The following is a 19798-nucleotide window of genomic DNA, read 5'->3' as shown; positions in this document are numbered from 1 at the left end:
GGTTGAGAAAATTTCCTCACCAGAAGTTGTTGACATCAATGAAATCACAGGCCCATTAAAAATATCCTATGCATGACATGTTTGCTGTATATATCACAAATCTTTCTGTACATAAGCATCTCTCTGGGATTCTTGCAATTTTCTTTCTTCCTTCCTTCCTTTTTTTTTTTTTTTTTGCTTTTTGGAGGGCAATTGGGGTTAAGTGTTAAGCTCCCAAGATCCAAAGCAGCTGCTACCTCAGTTTCTAGGGGAAAGTATATGGGACTACATTCTTAACACTATAACTCATGAGCCCCCATTAGTAAGTATTCTTTCCTTTAACAGTTAGTAGACAATTACCTCTTAGGAAAGGCATTTACTAAGAGGAAATAGTAAGAGAATTGAATACTTATGAAGTAGTAAGAAAACTACAAAATATTCCCCTTATAAACTTAGGATAAACTCTCCCACAAATATGCATAGCATCCATGGGAAGAGTGGGCTCAAACTTAGGATATAATGGCAGTGAAATGTGTAGAATAATGTGGGAAAAAGGTAAATCACAATCTCTGGTACCTGGGTTTAGAAGTTCTTTTATCATAGGGTTTTAACATTAGGTGCCTAGGTTCAGGTCCCCTCTATACTCCATCTCTCTATTGCCACGGGTCATGCTTTTTTGAAACTTCTTCCTCTCTTTTGTGACTATCACTATGTATCTTTGACAATCTGGAACATATATTTCTTCTGCTCCCCACTGAATACAGTGTCTCCTTCTAGTCTAGTAGCTCTTCTTCAAAGCACTATGGCCAGTGGGTGAGGAAAGAAGAGAAATTCCTTTCCTCCTGTAAAGGTCTTCTCCACAAGCAGCTTCTGGCTTGCAAATGTCTTAGTAGTCTCCAACTTAAAATACTGAAACTCATCCAGAGCTCTGCTAGTTAAAGCCCTGGGAGGTGTGGCCAGTGCATCTGCTCTATCAATAGACTATTCTCTTGTTGAACAATCAGAGAGGCATTCACACTTTACCCATGCATATTAAAATCTTGGTTTGGATGTATTTTTATAAACAACATTAGCACCTTATGATTATACTCTGGGTTTCTCAGGTCTATATTAACAGGAGTTAGAAAGGTACACCTTGCATAAAAGTACTACATTCTGTTAGTATATTTGGACATGCCTAGTCTATTACTCTGAGTTTAATTCAAAATTCTTTAGGCCTAAAAATTTCCACTGATTCCATTCATATTTTTCCAATATCATCCCTTCTTTCTTGAAATTCAATTCAATTCCACAAATATTTAGTGAGCACCTAGTATATGCCTAGAACTACTAGGCACTGTGGTCAACAAAAAGAGATAAATGACATGGTACCTACCTACCTGGAACTGCCAATATAGCCAGAAAAACCATATAGTGATAAGGTATCTTTGGCCCTTCTTAATATTAGGCAATATAATGCTCCCCCTTAGCAGTATGGGTAAAAGGAGTGACATCCTGTCCCTTCCCTACCTATCTGTCTTCCATATGGCTATGATGCCTAAATGAGTCAGGGTGTGTGTTGGGAGGTGGGGGAAGGGATAACTTTTTGTTATAAAATGGAATAGTTTCTTCTCAGACAAATACTATAGTCCCCAATGAGTCACATGAACTCATTGTAGAGGTAGCTTTCTGTTTGTATGTAGCAGACAGATGCTACTCTTTCCAAACTGATTTATTCAATGGCAAATCTTTTAAGAGGAAGTTTTATCATCCTTGGAAGTAGAAGTGAGAGACAGCCTTGGGTCTAGCTGGAGGTTATATCACCAAAAGCAATGTAATCTAGTTTGACCAGAAGTAGTAGGCAGGTGTTTCATAGTTCAGGTCTGCTAGAGCCTTTTACTCACTGATAGTTCAAGAAAGTGGCCTTCCCTTGTCCATGGCCCTTAAGGTAAGTTTAGTTGCAGAAGTGTGGCTTTGAAGACTGTGTGTGTGTGAGTGTGTGTGTGGGGGGGGGTGAGAGAGATTTATTGACTTCTGGGTAATGCAGGGAATGGAGAATAGCTGGCATCAGAAGCATAGAAATAAACAGTATTTGGAACTGGCTTCAGCAATAAGATTGAAAAAATGGTGAGCTTTTAATCTAGAACAAACTGCTTGCATTGTAGACTGAATTTTGTGATTCATTTTGTAGAAAATGTGAATGCAAACTGGCTAATACTTGGATTTTTTGGATAACATACAGCAAAGTATATATCCTACCCCATGGGTGTGGATGGTTGGAACATCCCATTTATTGATTAAATAGTTTTGATTTCAGTTTTTCTATCTGCTTTTAGATTAATATATTCTAGAATGCATTTTTTTAAACCTGACCTGTGATTTCACTGATGTAAGGAATTCCTAGTAAAGAACCTGCTCAATCAATATAAACTCACATCTATTCTGCATTTATTACCTCAAAAGTTACCTGGAACTCAGAGAAGTTAAATGGCTCATCCAGAGGCTTCATTTGAACCCAGGTCTTCCTGATTCCCAGGCTAGCCCTCTATGCCACATTGACATCTTCCTGATTCCCAGGCTAGCTCTCTATGCTACAATGACTCATCAACTTTGTTGATGATAATTTTTCCAACTTATGTTTTGTTTTGTTAGCTATTGGATTATAATGATTATGTGGAATATTGGATTATAAATTAGATGTAAGAGTAGATATTTAGGAAGAGAAGAAAAGAAATGGAAGCTTGAGAGAGGCAGCAAGAGTTCGATAGGTGCAAAGGGTGGATTGTGTCCTAACAGAATGACAGATTCACTGGATACTTGATTATACTGATGTAATGACATGATAATTAACCACTGCATAATATTTACCCAGATAGTTTGATATTTCTTGCCATGTATACTCATTAACAATGGGATTTCCTGTGTATGGTGCGACCTTCTAGGACTAGAACTGCCTCTTACTATTTGACTGTGATTCTCTTTTGATTTGGGAGATTACAAACTAGATTAGATGCCTGATAAGCATCCAATGAGATCCATTAGAAATCATTAGTGATATGGTGATCATGCTAAGGCATCAACGTTTCACCAATGAGGGAGACGTTGATGAAAGACATACTGAAGCCATAGTAATGGTCTTTTATAACACGTCTAAATACTGAATCAGTGCTAGGCCAACATATAGGAGCAAAGGAGAAGGACTGGAGGACCAGACACACAAATGTGGTAGTGACAGGACTTTTCTGACAATTTTGAAAACAAACTTTGCTCAGGATCAAAAGAAACTAGGCCCAATAAAACAATGCAAGGTTAGTCTAAAATTTGTAGGCCCAAACCTGGCAGAATGCAATTGATGGCACCATAAAATAGCCCATCTTTCACTTTTCCCCAGTAAAGTCTACTGTTCTATAGTAACCTTTGTGGTGGTTAACTGATTTGTTTACAGAAAGTAAAAAGTCTGCAAGTCCAGACTGAAATGGGAAAAAATAATCTAGAAGAAAAGAATATTTCTAAAACATCCATACCATGGGAATCCTTGGTAGCAAGAAGTAGAGGACAGGCATAAAGGGGTGCTGAAGCCAGCTGGAACTGACTCAGATGCTACAATTTCAGTGTGAACATGTGCACCTCAGAAATTGGTAAATGCTACAAATCAAGTTTTATTTTATTGTTCTGTTGATTGTCTAGACTTAAAAGAAAGTGATGGAGAAAATATTAATAAGTGTGTCTAGTCAGGTGTTAAACATCGGCACACTCCTGAAGACAGAAGAAATGTATCTCAACAATAACTCTAAAATTCTTGAAATTTTTAATAACTCAAAAAAATCCCATAATTATCTTTCTTTTTTTTCTTCACCCTCCACCTTGTTTTCTTTATTAACAGAATTTTCTCTTATAACCCTTCAGGCTAGAGATAGAGCAGCCTTTCTTTGGGTGTGTCATACTAGTTCCACTGGGATTACTCAATCCTAAAGCATGAAGCCCAATTCTTTGTACACTTGGATCAGCTACCAAAGGCATAACTGGGATGATGGATCACTTTTGGCTTAGACTACAGGATCACAATGACCAAACTAGTCCAGTTGTCTCCTGAATGCTATTCATCAGAAAATGCAGCTTTATATATCCTTAAGCTAAGTATTTTTTCAGCATTATTTATAAGTTAAACTGTTCCTAATTATCCCAGCTGTTGGTGCCATCCCCCTGCCCCCAAATAAAAGTTTACCTTGCACATATTTTATAAATGCTTACACACACACACACACACACACACACACACACACACACACACACACACGTTGTCTCTCTGTTAGGGGAGCAAGGAATTTTCATTCTGATATGACATTCATGTCTCCCAGGCACCTAGCAGATTCCCTGGCACAAACATGTTAAAGAAATCTTTGTTGAGTGATGAAGCCGGTATAAGATACCAAAGGAGTGAATGGCAGAAAACATCAGTAGATTACTGGCTTGTGAGTTGATTCAAAATGCTTAAGTCCTGTATTTATTCCATAAGTTACTGGCGTGAAAGGCACATTTCCTTCATCCTAGGCTGCCAATAATAATATCCCCTTCAACCCTCCCCCAGTATCACTAACTCCCAGAGATAAGGTACTTCTTAAGTTTTGCTTTTTGCTTGTTTCCATCTCCCAGATATCAGCTTCCCCTACTCCTGCCTCCCTTCAGAGATAGATCAAACAGATGACACCTATGACCAGGACCTGATTTCCCCAGGGATATTTCACAAGGCCATACTCAATATCACAATGTGAAACACTGATAAAGTCCCCAGTCAGTGTCATGAGTTTCCAATAAGTACTCTTCCATACAGTCTTCCTTTGGAGTATAAAAATTTCTCCCTATTAAGGAGGTTTTGAATCACTTGGAGCTCCATTTTACATTCCCAGGGACTGACAGGTCCCACCAGGTCTCCAGTAATCAGGAATCATAGGTCTGGGGTGACCCGGGGATGTTTAGGGTGATAGTTCAGGAGCTACAGTGACAATAATCACTATGGGAGGTAATGCTGGTTGACACCTGTTCTGTATCGCCTACTTTGTTCAGTAACCATTAAGTCTATCTCATCAAAGTAATTTCCTATACTATGTGACTAGAATCTGAACACTAATCAAACAAGGCTGGCAAGCTAACATCCTGGTCTTCCTCATAATACTTTATACTATATTTGCATCTCTCTTTCATGCTTTCATACTCTACTTTGTAATAAAGTTGTTTTTATACATATTTTATTGTTCTAGACAGGATGTTTCTTTCATAAGGGCAGGGACCTTATCATAGTCATCTTTTATGTACTGATCAGCATTCAACACAGTACCTTATAAGTAATAGGTACTGGAATTGAATTTGTCTTGTTTTGGGGAGTGACGTTGAAAAAAGAGATGGAAATTGTGTATGTGTATTTGCGGGTACATGTGTATGTGTGCATTTTACAGCAAAACAGGACACCTTAGGAGGAACATGAGAGGAAAAAAGTACTAGTAGTAATAATAGCAATAACACTCATGATAGCTAACATTTCTATGTGCTTTAAGGATTATACAATACTTCCCATACATTATTTAAATTTTTCATATTTAATTTGTTTTACTTTTCATATTAAATTTATTTCATTTTCATTATTTTACTTCAAAGCTGCACTATGAAGAACTGTCCCCATTTTAAAGAAAAAGAAACTGAGGTTAAAGTGAGAAGTTAAGTGACCCATCCAACCTCGCACAGCTAAAAAGCAGCAGAGCTAAGGCTGTTTAATCCAATGTGTCTGGATTCCAAATCGAGGAATCTTTCCAGCCCACCACAAAGAGGAGGAAGGAAATGCATAGGAGTGTGCCTCCAAAGACAAACTTTGCCCACTGCATATTTCTGCCTGGATCAGTCCTGAATCTTCCTGGATTAGGAAGGGAGAAGCATACAAGTGCTCAGACTACAGGGTAATTTGACTCTGAAATGTATGGAAAGGTGGCTTCCCATTTTGGAGCTCAAAAGCTCCATCTTTAAAATGTATGGGCATTTGAAGGAGAACATACACTTGGTAGTGTTCTGTCTTTGGCATTTTATGTATTAGAATTAGAACATGATGTTTTACACAAATTATATAGGAACTAACTTGAAGTTCTCCTTCCCACCATCCTCCTGGATTCTTCTTTCGGATCAAAATTAGTTGTCCAGGTGCCAGGGTAAGTTGCTCAGGGCCAGTAGCAGTATAAGAAGCGATAACTTGGGCAATTTCTGAAAATCAAAACAAAAATGAGTGACTCACTAGAGTAAATCTAGCATCACCTTTGGCTTGTCTATAGCTAGCATTAAAAACTAATTTATTAGGTTGGTTTAACATCAAAGCAATTAGAAAAGTTCCTTGGTCTTTACCCCTCATATGCTAGTTGGATAGGGGATTCACATTACTTCCTAAGGTCCTCTCATAGTCCTAGGATTCTATGATTTTATATGAGACATAAGGAGAGCTTTTCATTCTTTTAGTCTAGTAAGAGAGAAAAATTATGTTTTTCTTACAAACCGACTGAATTTCTAAAAGCTGATTTTAAAATCTAAATTTTCAGTATCCCTTGCTACTCCCATTATGATCCTCTTCTTCAGGGAAAACATCTTCCCACTAATCAATCTGGAGTCTGTGAAGATATAAACAATCTTCTGACTTCAGGGGCTTTAGGTGGGAAGCAGTCAAAAGTTAGAAAAGGCATTTTATGTGCAGTTATCAATTTAGCACACACGTACAAAAGGGAAACAGTTCTATACTGCTCCTGAATGTTAAAATCTCAAAGGAAAAATTCCAAGAGTATTAAAGAACAGTTCTGAAAATCAGTCTCTATTGGCATTGCAGGTTTAGAGGATAAAAAAAAATCTTTTCAGTGAACACTGGCAAATCTATAATCATTCTCTGAGACTCCAGAAGCAACACACAACAAACTTGTCTATTCCCCCATCCCCTTGGGACTGAATTCTGTCAGAAAAATGCCCTGGGCCAATGAGAGAATTTCCTCCTTCCCTACTCAAACTTAGAAGGAATTATCACACCTTACATAATTTTCCTTTTTACAGTTACAGGTCAAGCTGCCCCCATGGAAATGCTCATACCATTGCAAAACTGAATAAAAGTACAGATGATTCTGCTTGGTGCTTAGAGAGTAAGCAAGACTGAGTCTCAAAGCTCTCACCAGGAAGATTGATGGAAGGCATCTATATTAGAAGAATTATTTAGAATGGACAAAATCCAAAGCGGTGACCTATTTGGCTTCCAATGTTCTCCTTCTTAAATGAAGCTGGCACAATGCAGGAAGCAATATGCCACCAACTTTGCTTCTCCCTTTGTTTTCTCAAGATGCAGACAAGCTACACCCAGCTCACTAACCCAAGGAGGGTTTCAAGTGAAAGCTTAAACTCATCTGAACATCAAATATAAAAGCACTGAGAAACTCTAGAATCATTCAATTATTCTCAGCAGGGCTGAACATTGGGACAAAGCTCATTTGCTCTCAATGTCCCAGGCCAAATTTCTGGAGCTCAAGTGAAAACCCATAGCAACTGATTATCTATTTTTCTTTACCGTGTAAGAATTGCAGGCCACAGAGAAAATACTTTCTCCCGGAAACAAATAATCTTTCTTCCAATAGTTGTTCGATAGAACATCAAAATATGTCAGGTGAGACAAATATATGTGTTGTAAAAAGCCCTTTAAGTAGAGTGGTGTACTTGTTCTCTCTCAAGAATTATCTGTAGGGGTGGCTAGGTGGCTCAGTGAATAGAGCACCGGCCCTGGAATCAGGAGGACCTGAGTTCAAATGTGGCTTCAGACACTTAATACTTACTAGCCATGTGACCTTGGACAAGTCACTTAACCCCAATTGCCCTGCCCTCCTCCCTCCAAAAAAGCAAAATTAAAAAAAAATTTATCTGTAATATTTTTGCTTCCAAAAGTATGATTCACACCAACTAAAAATCATGTAAAGACAGAGAAACCTTGCACCTTCAATGACTGTGAAAGAAATCACCTGATGCCTCTGAAATGAACCTGCTCTCATTTACAACCCAGTCTTATGACAATTATGCTCTGCCATTCTCTTCTGTTCTGTGTATTAACTGGTGAATGAGCATAATCAGGCCTGCAACATCCTCCCAAGAAATGCATGTGTTTGTGAAACTGCCAAGCACCAGCAATCTGGTGGTTCCATAATAGCCTTTTCATCATTCTGAAGTCATACATTTCCTTACTATCACAGGAGAGTTAAATTAGTTCCAACTCTTATACCTACTACCATTTTACATTTTTCCCTTTTCATGAGATGCTTCTGGCACAATGCCAATCTTTCTTAACTATGTAAACAATTCTTATATATCTCTAGAAAACAGAGATGGATAAGGAAATGTCTGAGGAAGTTTCCTTTGCTCTTGTCCTAAGCTTTTGGCCTTAATTATCATGACTGGAATCAATTATCATTTACATTTAAAATATTTCAAAATAAACACTAGAACTTACAACTTACCAGGTTTCTTTCCTAAACTCCCTGCTTTCCCAGTAGTCCCAGGGGCCTAAAACAAAAGGAAAGATAAATTTCACGCAAACTCTCACACAGGTATCATCCTCACCCCAATATTTTTTTCACAGGGGTGGGAGCACATAGTGAGGATGTAAACCTCAGTCAATGATTTCACTGGCATAGTGAGGAAACTCCCTCTACCAATGTAAAAAAAGAAAAGAAAACCCAGAAGAACCACTCATTGTTGGCAGATTTTCAACACATTGTTCCAGAGAAGACACAGCATAAATTCTGTAACTCCATGAGGTTATGATGGGATTCAACTTATTAAATATATGGTGAGAGAAGAAACCTTGGCCCTGGAGATTGAGCTGTGGATATATTATCTTTGAGATTATTATTATTTTACAGTAATTTCAGGGAAGGGGAACCTGCGGCCTGCAGGCCACATGGCCCCGAGGCCACAGGGTTCCCACCCCTGTTAATCTAAACACTGCATTTTTAATGCAAGTTATTGTAAGATGAGCAAAGACAAATTCTATTCCCCTATACAGGAAAAAAAGATTCAGTGTCCAACTCCTTTTCTATTCTATGGATATCTATGGACTAGAGGGGGACAAGAGCTAGTGCTCACTAATAAAAATTAGTTTCTTTTGCACTGTTGTCACTCTTGAAACCATACCTCAAATTCAATTTAGCAAGGAAAAAAAGTGTAATTCAGAAGTCCTTTGATAACCCAATTAAGATTAAAAAGTGGGAAAGAAAAAGAAATGAAGTGTGTATCTTTTTAGCAAATGCTGAAATTTCTTATTGTGCTTTCAGTGTTTTGCGTCCATTATTCATATGACTAAAATTTATTATTTCAGCAAATATTGAGTGCCCCAGGTGTAACAATTTGCTATGTCTTTTTTTTATTTAATTTAATTTAATTTTTTTTGCTATGTCTTTGTTAACATTTTGTTAACAAACAAATTATATACATACCAATAGCCCCGATTTTATATATAACAAAGTAGTTAAGCTCCAAGGAGCAAAATTCCAAGTAAAGAAAATAGCTAGCTCAAACTAGAATAGAATAAAAGTTTCTAACTAAGGTATAATCCATTAAGTATCTTGTGAACTACATGTGTCCACATCAAGCAAGTAGCACATTCAATTAAAATACCAATGGACAATCACAGTACAAGTAAAGTTAAGAGGTGATCATTGGAGAAAAGAGAATGGAGAACTTTAAGTAGGAACATGAATGCCACAAGTGAGTAGAGAGTATCATGTTACTCAGGGGAACCAGATGTAGAAAAAGTGCTTTATATGCTAGCTATTATTATATGTCCTGATAGTACCTAAACGATATCTTGGAGAAGCTGCAATAGACTATCTGCTGCTCACTGACTTTACCTCAACCTGGAGAAAGAACAAGGTCACAAGGTAAAACTCTGAGCCAATTTTGACCTTGCACATGTAGTTCTGCTTTTTTTTTTTTTTTGCCTTTTGGAGGGCAATTGGGATTAAGTAGCTTGCCCAAGGTTACAACAGCTAGTTTTTTTGTGTGGGTGTTAAGTGTCTAACTAAGGCCAGAACCGAACTCAGGTTCTCTTGACTCCGGGCCGGTGCTTTACTCACTGCGCCACCTAGCCGCCCCAGTAGCTGTGCTTTTTAAACTTGCAAAAGATACTTGATTTTGCCATTATACACTCATATCCTTAAGAATGTAGTTTCTAGTGTTTTTTCATTGAAACAGCATTTATATGATTTTTATTGAATCTAACTCCTCTGCCTGAGGAAGAGCTGAATTCCCCTTGTCATTTCCGTACCAGCTTTTTTTTTTTTCAGTTCCAAATTTTTACCCTCCTTCTAGCCCTTCACCCACCCACTGACAAGAAGTCATGCAAAACATATTTCCATATTAGCCATGTTGCAATAATAATAATAATATTAACAATAATAAATCAAGAAAAATTAAGTAAAAAAAAGTTCTATCTACACTCAGAGTTCAGCAGTTCTCTCTCCAGAGGTGAATGGCAAATTGTCATTAATCCTTTGGAATGTGGGGGGAGTAAACTAACATATAGTAGGTCCTTAATAATGCTTATTTGATTGATTGTCATTACAATATTTCTGTTAAATAGTTCCTACACTTAAATGTTAGAAGGGAGCTGAGCTGTCACAGAAATATACAAAGAAAAAAAATTTTTTAAAAGAAGTGCTACAGAGGAATAGATATAGAAATACATCTAGAACCTTTCCCTGGCTTGTTTTCAAACTCACTATGGGCTCAGGGAAGATCAAGATATTCTTCTCCACCTGTGCAGTGTCACAGATGGCTTTGGTTTTCCAAATGTGTCTAAAGACCTCTTCCTTTGGCTGAGAAAACAGGAGGCAAGAGGGCAAGGTTAGACAACTGTAATGGAATGCAGGATGGAAATGGTGGTCAGTGGAAAGGAAACTCCTGAGTATTCTGTTTATAGGTCGTGGATTACTTTAATAAGCAAATTCATACTTACTGAAAAGATGCTTTCTATTTTGAAAACAAAAAACAAACAGCATTTAAGTCAATTTAGTAGATTATGAAGGAGGATGTATAATTAAAATGTATATAGAGTCATACATTTTACACCTCCCTTTTGTGATCAGTGAGAGACCTTCCACACACTGACAGGTTTTTTTGGGGGGGAAGGGGAGAGGGCAAGGCAATTGGCGTTAAGTGACTCGCCCAAGGTCACATAGCTAGTAAGTGTTAAGTGTCTGAGGCCAGAAGCTCAGGTCCTCTGACTCCAGGGCTGGTGCTTTATTCACTGTGCCACCTAGCTGCCCTGTACAACCTGACAGATTTAAACAAATTTAAACAATTTTATTTTGCTTATTTCTATTTTCTTTTAATTTTTTATTTCTGTATTATTTCTATTTATTTAGTTTGAGCAATCTTTAAACAGGGGTACATCAGAGATGTCAAATATGCAACCCACAATATTCCCAAGTACTGTGGAACCAGATTAAAATGTAATTAAGAAACATTTAAAATTGAAAAAAAAAACCCACAATGATAGATAAGGCAGATATGTGCCTTTTGGGTGTGGTTTTATGATGCAATGGTTCTCAGTTTCTATTTGAGTTTGCCATCTCCAGTCTCTATTGTTAAAATAATGAGAGGCAAATATTCAGGGCATTGAAAAAATCATTAGGAAGATGAAAACATTCATGTGTAATGCTTTATAATAGGACATATTAGGTGTTATTACAATTTGTCTTCATGTACTCCATATCATGAAGAAAAATGAACATCATTTTTGCATGTATTGTCATTATTGTTGAGTCACCTTGGTCATGTTCTCTTTGTGATTCCATCTGGGATTTTCTTGACAGAGATACTGGAGTGGTTTGTCATTTCTCTAGCTCATTTTACAGAGGAGGGAAATGAGGCAAACAGGGTTAAGTGACTTGCCTAGGGTCACGGGCTGGATTTGAACTCAGGAAGGTGAGTTCCTAACTCCAGGCCTGCAATTCTATCTACTATACCATCTAGCTTTCCTCTTTGTATGTAAAGGATGGCCGTATTCAGACTTTGTATTTTGCCCTATTGCTAAAACCTTTAAGGGAATCAAGAAATCAATAATATACCAGTAATAAGCTCAAACAACTATGTAGCACTATCTTCATTTTCTTGCTCTAAAACTTAGTAACACTCTTGAAAAAGATTTCATATAACTGATTCCACCTTCAAATTCTAAAAGTGACTGACACTGGAAGAATGGAAAGTGTCTGAAGAGCAAGTTAATAATGATTTACCTCTGAGTCTTTAAGCCTCACATAGTTAGAAGGGAAGACTCCAGATTTGTCAGCCACTGTTCCTGTCCACCAATCACCATCTTTCTTCGTAACCAAAATCACATCTCCTTGCTGAAAGGTTAAATCGCCTTGTTCAGAACTCTCATAAGTGTACATGGCAATATATTCTGGTGGGAAAAACGATGACATAGAGTTTAACTTTTGAGAAATCCTAGAAATATATATTCCTTAACAACTGGGCCTTTGATGCTAATAAGATGGCCTTCTGTAATCAATAAGGCATATATTATATAATAAGGCAATATAACACACAAATGGGAAAAGGTCACACTAGACATTAAACCTACACTAGAAAGAAAGAACAAGAACATATTATAAAAATGATCAATGTAATTTCAACTTACAGCTTTCAATTAATTTCTTATTTAGGGAATTATACAACTTGGACAATGGAAAAGAAAATTCTATCTAAAGCATCACTGGGTTAAAGTAAAATTGTTGTTCATAACAACCACAAGTATTTCTTTCTGAGATGTGGGCACAATGGAATTTATTACTAAAGAATGTTTTCGTCGTTTCGTTGGATAGAAGCCAAGTGTAAAAAGTGCTTATTAGGTACTTATATGCCTGAAGTCATGGTATCAAATAAAAAGAAACCAGCAAAAATCCCAAAGCTCAACCTAGCAGCTACTAGGGTACTTCTTAGAGAGGTTCTAGCCACATCGAAGTGTCTTCTTTGAATCTATGATGCATGACCAGAAGATTCAGTAAAGAATAGGTGAGCTAGGGTGGGTCTGTGATTCCACTGGCACAGGGAACACTCCCAAATGATGTAATTCCCTCTACCAATGCAAGATAGAGCCTCCTCTAAAACCTACAATCTTTTTTTGTAACAGATTTTTAAAAATTTAATATTCTATTTCCCCCCCAACTACATGTAAAAACAATTTTTAATATTCATTTTTAAAAACTGAGTTCCAAATTCTCTTTCTCCCTCCTTCCTTTCTCCCCTCATTGAAAAGGCAAGTAATCTATATGCAGTCAAGCACACCACATTTCCACATTAGTCATATTATGAAAGAAAGCAGATAAAAAATCCAAGAAAAATAAAGAAAGTAAAGAAATAGTATGCTTCGATCTACATTCAGACTCCATCAGTTCTTTCTCAGGAGATGGATAGCATTTTTCATCATAAGTTCTCCAGAACTGTCTTGGCTCACTGTATTGCTGAGAATAGCTAAGTCATTTATAGTTGACTATCATACAATATTGCAGTTACTGTATACAATGCTCTCCTGGTACAACCTATTATCTTAAGAGCTTCCTAATACATTAAAAGGTTATGAGACTTGCCCAGGGTCATAAAGCCAATATATCTTAGAAGCAGAGGCAGATGGGATTGCTTCCCAAAAATACTTTGCTCTGAAAAACAGACAATTTCACATGTTTGGGATCAGCAATGAATGTTGGTAAGGGTAATTGTTCAGCCAGAAGTGTTCTAGGAGAAATAGGAGACTCCCCTGCCACTTAGTATCCAACCTACCCACACATAATTATTTTAGAAATACACTTTCAAGTGCAGAGCAAATCTAAGTTGGAAACTTTCCAGTGAGTTAAATCTTTTTTTAACTCAAAGGATTCCTTTTCTTTCAATCCCTCCAATTCTGACCTTTCATTTCATTATAATTCCCTCTTTTTTAAAAAAATGCATGCTACCAAGGATTGTTGGCAATCATAATTCCCTAAGGAAGGAGAATCTAAAATTTTGAAGCTACTTTCAAAAATGTTTGAGAAACTACAGAAACTTGAACTTTGGTTGAACTTAAATCATGCTACATGAGAAACAAAGGAGAGTGGAAATATGTTAAGGCATTGTTGCTTTATCTGAAATATTCCAGGCATGTGCAGACCCACACTTAGCATTAAAAAGCAAACAGCTTATCATGAATTTTAAGGAGTATCCTAATTAATTTCAGAAACATCATGGAAAATTTTGTGGAAAAAAAAAAAAAGCAAAAATCATTGTGGCTAATGCCTAAGTGAATATTCTGAGAGATGATAAAACAGAAAACCTAAACAATCCTGTTTATATTTTCATTACTTGAAACTGTAAAATTCCAAAGTGGCCTTTTCACAATATTGTAAACACACACACACACACACACACACACATTTCCTGTCCAAACTCATCCTTACTTCTCTCCACCCCACTTGAAATTTCATCTTCTAATGACCTGCATTATTTGAAAATCTCAAAAATCAAAGAATCTCAGTGTTAGAAGAAATCTCAGAGACTATCTAATACATATCTGACCTAAAATCCTTATTACCACATCTATCCAAAATTCTCAACACATGGTCTGTCAGTCTTTACCTGAAAAACTCTAGTCATAGTCATAGTCTCCTTTGGAGGGGGCTCTTTCCTTCTGTATAGTTCTATTAGAAAGTTGGTGCTAAAAGTAAAGCCTAAATTTGTTTCTGAAACCAAGGCTAGGCAGAATAAAGCTAAACCATCATCTATATGACTGCTCCCCAGAATTTTGAAGACAACTACAATCAAGAGTTTTAAAAATTGATACTTATGCCACAGTGTCTAGTTTTTTTTTTTTTTTTACTATCTTGGTTGCTTCCCTGTGTGTGTCCTTCCTAAAATGTGACGCCCACAACAGAATATGACTCTTCAGATATGGTCTAAGCATGAGTAAAACCACCTCCTTCACTCTGGTCATGAGTCTTTTGATGCACATAGGATACCACCATTCTTTATCATATTGTTTTTTTGTTTTAGAGGGGAAAGGCAGGGCAGTTGGGGTTAAGCAACTTGCCCAAGGTCACACAATTAGTGTCAAGTATCTGAGAATGGATTTGAACTCAGATCTTCCTGACTCCAGGGCCAGTGCTCTATTCATTGTACCACCTAGCTGTCCCTATTATATTGTTGATGCATCTTGAACTTGTAGTCAGTCCCCTGAAGCCCTCAGATGCTTTGTAGGAAAAAAATGATGCTTCACCATGCCTCTCTGTTTCTATTTGTAAGTTTTTTTTAACCCAGGGGTAGTAATTTCCATGAATCTTCATTAAATTTCATCTTATTTGATAAAGAAGGCCATCGTTTTAGCCAGGCAATATTTTTGGATCTTGACTGTTGTCTAATGTGGTAGCTATCCCTCCCAGCTTTGGATCACCTAGAGAGCTGAGAAGAATGCTCTTTGTGCCTTCAACCAAGTCAGTTAGATAAAGATGCTAAAAAAAAAACAAACCACAGGGCCAAAGATCCCCGAGGCATCCCATTTGCTAACTTTCTCCAAGTTGCCATTGAGCTAATAGACCTCAAACACTAACTAGCTCAGGGCTTCTTAATCTTCTTTCTCTCTTGACCCCTTTTCTAGTTTTGGCAGCATTTGTTGGCACTGTGTGGGTAAGACCGAACACATGGTACAAAGTGCAAAGTGCACCTATCCCGTGTTCAGTACCAAGGCTGCAGTGAAGTTGTGTAAAGCAACATGGGCCAGCACTGCCAGAAACACCTCAGAGACAAGTCTAATACCTCTTCCACAGATTCTTCAAATACTTAAAAGGGCAGACATGCTCTTCCTCTCACCACTGTTTTCTTCCTGATGAATAAACTTCATTTGTCTTCTATGCCTTGATCCAAGTCACTGGATGATTCATGGATCTAATAAAAACTTATGTTTGACAATTAAACCCCATTCTCACATTCCAAGGTCCAGCCATACTGGCCTGCTTGACCTTGTATCCATGACACCCAATTTCCATCTCTGGACCTTTGTATTGACTGTCTTCCAGACAGGAATGTGCTGTCTGCCTCTAGGAACCCTTACTTTTCTTTAAGATTTGGTTCTTCAAAACTTCAAGGGCCACTTTGAAGCCTTTCCCATTGCTTCGAGCTATGAGCACACCCTCTTCCAAATCTACATTATATTTGTTTTGTATGTATTCTACTTATACTCACAGGTGGACATATTGCCTCCTACATTAGGAAATAAATGCTTTGGGGGCAAGGACTTTCATTTATATCTTTGCACCCAAAATGCTTAATACAGTACCTAGCACATAATAATAAATGCTTGTCAATAGACTGATTGATAAAACCATTAAATAAAACAGAACAATGGATTGATTAACAAAACCATTAAATAAAACAGAACCATGGGCTTGGGGCCCATTAGAGACCTCCCACCAAGAGGGCACAGACAAAGGCTGGGCTGAAATCTAGATACACCAAACCTTTAGCTTTTTAAGGATCTACCTAGTCTTGGAATCTTGTCAAAAAGGGAATTGAGGTTAGTCAGGCAATCCCTGTTGGTGATAAGCCACACTGATTATATCAACTATCACTTTTCTTTCCAAATATTCACAAACCATTCTTTTAATAATGTGTTCTAGAAATCTGGAACTCAAAAAAAATCTTAAAAAAATCATTGTTACATACAACCAGGAAATAAGATATACAGACAATGGGATATAGAAATCCATCATGCCCTACAATAAAGAAAGGGGGAAGGGGAAAAGAGGAGGGATAGGGGCATATATGAGAGGGGAGACTGCGGGAAGGGGTAATCAGTATGTTTGCTGTCTTGGGGAGGGGAGTAGGGGAGAGAAAATTTGGAACCAAAATCTTGTAGAAATGAATGTTGAAAACTAACAATAAATAAATTCTGAATAAAAATCCTTAAGAGATACTTCAAAAATTTTTTTAAAATATATTTTCCCCTTCAAAAAAAGAAATGTGTTCTAGAGTTTTGTAAAGCAGATTCCATCATCTTCTCTTTAATAAAAACCAGGATACTTTGTTCTCTGGGGCTGGGATAATTATTGCCATTTTCTATGATTTTTAAAGAGTTACTCACAGTGGCTCATCAATCACAGCTGTCAGGCCTTCCATCTCCCTCCCCATGCCCACTCCCACCCCCTAGGATGTAGTTTGCATAGTACAGGTGGCTTGAACTCATTGAGAGAGATTTTCTTACTATCTCTCTACTTATCTTGATGTCCAATTCCCTGTTGGCTACTTTTTTGTTCTAGGCTTACAAGTGGAAACAGAACCAAAACAAGAATTGGAAAGTTCTACCTTTCGCTGTTAATTATCCTCATACTATACACCCTGAATAGTGGTCACATCTCTTCTTTTAATTTGCTCCTGCTTTTGATATAGCTAAAACATCTCTTTTTGTTGTCCTTAGTATTTATCGCAAGCATTGGTTAATGGGTGGCAGAGAAAGGAATAAGCATTTATTGAGAACTTATTATGTGCAAGGCAGTGTGCTAAATACTTTTACAAATCTCACTTGATCCTCATAACAATCCTGAGAGATAGATGCTTATATCATCCCCATTTTACAGTGGAAGAAACAGGCAGACAGATTGAGTGACTTGCCTAGGGTCACACAGCTAGTAACTACATAAGGTCATATTTAAAGTGTTCTTGACTTGAGGTCCACCTGTCTAACAGACACTGTAATTCTAGCTTTTAGCTTTCCTAACCTTCTTATAATTCCCATTCAATAATAAATAGAGGTCTATCATATATAGCTTTTCTTTCTTTTTTTTTTTTTCACTTTTTGGAGGGGGGAAGGCAGGGTAATTGGGGTTAAATGATTTGCCCAACGTCCCACAGCTACTAAGTGTTAAGTGTCTGAGGCCACATTTGAACTCAGGTCCTCCTGACTCCAGGGCCGGTGGTCTATTCACTGTGCCACCTAGCCACCCCTAATATATAGCTTTTCAAAAATTCCATTCAGTTTCTTAACTTCATTATTGTTTATTTTTTGGCTAGATTTGTCTAGGTCTGAAAGAAGTCTTTGACTATATTTTTTTTACTGTTTATTTCTCCCTATAACATATTTAACTTTTCCATTAAGTAGTTAGATGCTATGCCATTTGGTGCATATATCTTAAATATTGAAATTAATCCATTATCTACAGTACTTTTAAGCATAATGTGATTTCCCTTGTTAGTCTCTTTTAATCAAGAATATTTTTGCTGTTGCCTTCTCTGAGATTATTATTGCTACCCTTCTTTTTCTCTTCAGTTAAAGTATAATAGCTTTTCTATAACCCTTTATTTTATCTCTGTGTGAATCTTAGTATTTCAAATGTGTTTTTTATAAACAACATATTTTGGGGTGGCCAGATGGCACAGTGACTAAGAGCGCCAGACCTGGCGTCGGGAGACCCCAGGATTGGTTCCAGCCTCAGGTACTTGGCACCCACATAAAATAACTGGCCCTGTAGCCTTGAGCAAGTTACTTAACCCCAATTGCTTTTATAAACAAAAGAAAATAAAACAAAAAAATTTATTTTACTTGCTCCTTCATTTTTCTAAGCTCTTCTATTTTATGGGTTTCTCTCATTCATAGTTATAGTTATCATTACCACAATCATTAATTGTATATTTCCCTCCCTCTTATTCTCTCTTTTTTATAATTTTTTAATTAATTTATTTGTTTGCTTTTAGTTTACAGGATTCAATTCCACAATTCCTTGAGTTTCACATTGTCCCCCTCCCTCCCCTTCCCCCCATGGCAGCATATAGTCAAGTATAGGATCTGTAAATACTTACACATTATACATTAGTCAGGTTATAAAGACGGATTATATCAGGTGGAATGAAAAATGGTAAAGAAGACATAAAACCAAACAAGAGAAGGAAAAAGATCAGGTATTTTGCTTCCACCTGGATATAAACTCAGTTCTTTCTAGTTCTTTCTCTGGATGCACATATTTCTCTCCATCATGAGTCTTTTGGGATTGACTTATATCACTGCATTGCTAAGAAGAGTCCACTCTATCAAAGTTGGTCATCACACATATGTTGTATCTGTAATTGTGTATAAATTTCTCCTGGTTCTACTCTTCTCACTCAGCATCAGTTTGTATAAGCCTCTCCAGGTAAATATGAAGACTGTCTGCTCCTCGTTTCTTATAGCACAATAGTATCCCATAACATGCATATACCACAACTTGTTCAGCCATTCCCCAATTGATGGGCACTCCCTTAATTTCCAATTCTTTGCCACCACAAAAAGAGCTGCTATAAACATTTTTGTACATATGGGTCTTCCTCCCACTTCTATGATTTCTTTGGGATATAACCCTAGGAGTGGTATTGCTGGGTCAAAGGATATGAAAGTATTTATAGCCCTTTGGGCATAATTCCAGATTGCTCTCCAGAAAGGCTAGATCAGTTCACAACTCCACCAGCAATGCATTAGTGTTCCAATTTGCCCACATCTTCTCCAGCATTTGTCATTTTCCTGTTTTGTCATCTTAGCCAATCTGACTGGTGAGATGTGGTACCTCAGAGTTGTTTTGATTTGCATTTCTCTAATCAATAGTGATTTAGAACATTTCTTCATGTACTTATAGATATCTTTCATTTCTTTCTCTGAAAATTGCCTGTTCATGTCCTTTGACCATTTATCAATTGGGGAATGACTTGTATTCTTATAAAATTTGACCCAATTCTCTGTATATTTTAGAAATGAGTCCTTTGTCAGAGACATAGGTTGTAAAGATTCTTT

General features: G+C 37.2%; 1 protein-coding gene across 7 annotated transcripts in view; it reads right to left on the bottom strand.

Annotated features, from left to right (window-relative positions):
• Positions 1-19798, bottom strand: part of ITSN1 (intersectin 1) — a 327970-nt gene that overhangs the window by 99288 nt on the left and 208884 nt on the right. For all 7 annotated transcript variants that reach the window (XM_069074954.1, XM_069074950.1, XM_069074953.1 and 4 more), the window contains 3 exons: positions 12255-12421; positions 8475-8520; positions 6083-6204 (listed from right to left, as the gene is read on the bottom strand). In XM_069074954.1, coding sequence (XP_068931055.1) covers positions 6083-6204; positions 8475-8520; positions 12255-12421 — 335 coding nt within the window. The remainder of the gene's footprint in view (positions 1-6082; positions 6205-8474; positions 8521-12254; positions 12422-19798) is intronic.

This window comes from Petaurus breviceps, unplaced genomic scaffold (assembly GCF_028583685.1).
Source record: "Petaurus breviceps papuanus isolate PSGF00001 unplaced genomic scaffold, PetGlider_PUasm1.0 90897, whole genome shotgun sequence".
In the NCBI taxonomy this organism is placed as follows: Eukaryota; Metazoa; Chordata; class Mammalia; order Diprotodontia; family Petauridae; genus Petaurus; species Petaurus breviceps.
This window is presented reverse-complemented; position numbering and strand designations above follow the sequence as displayed.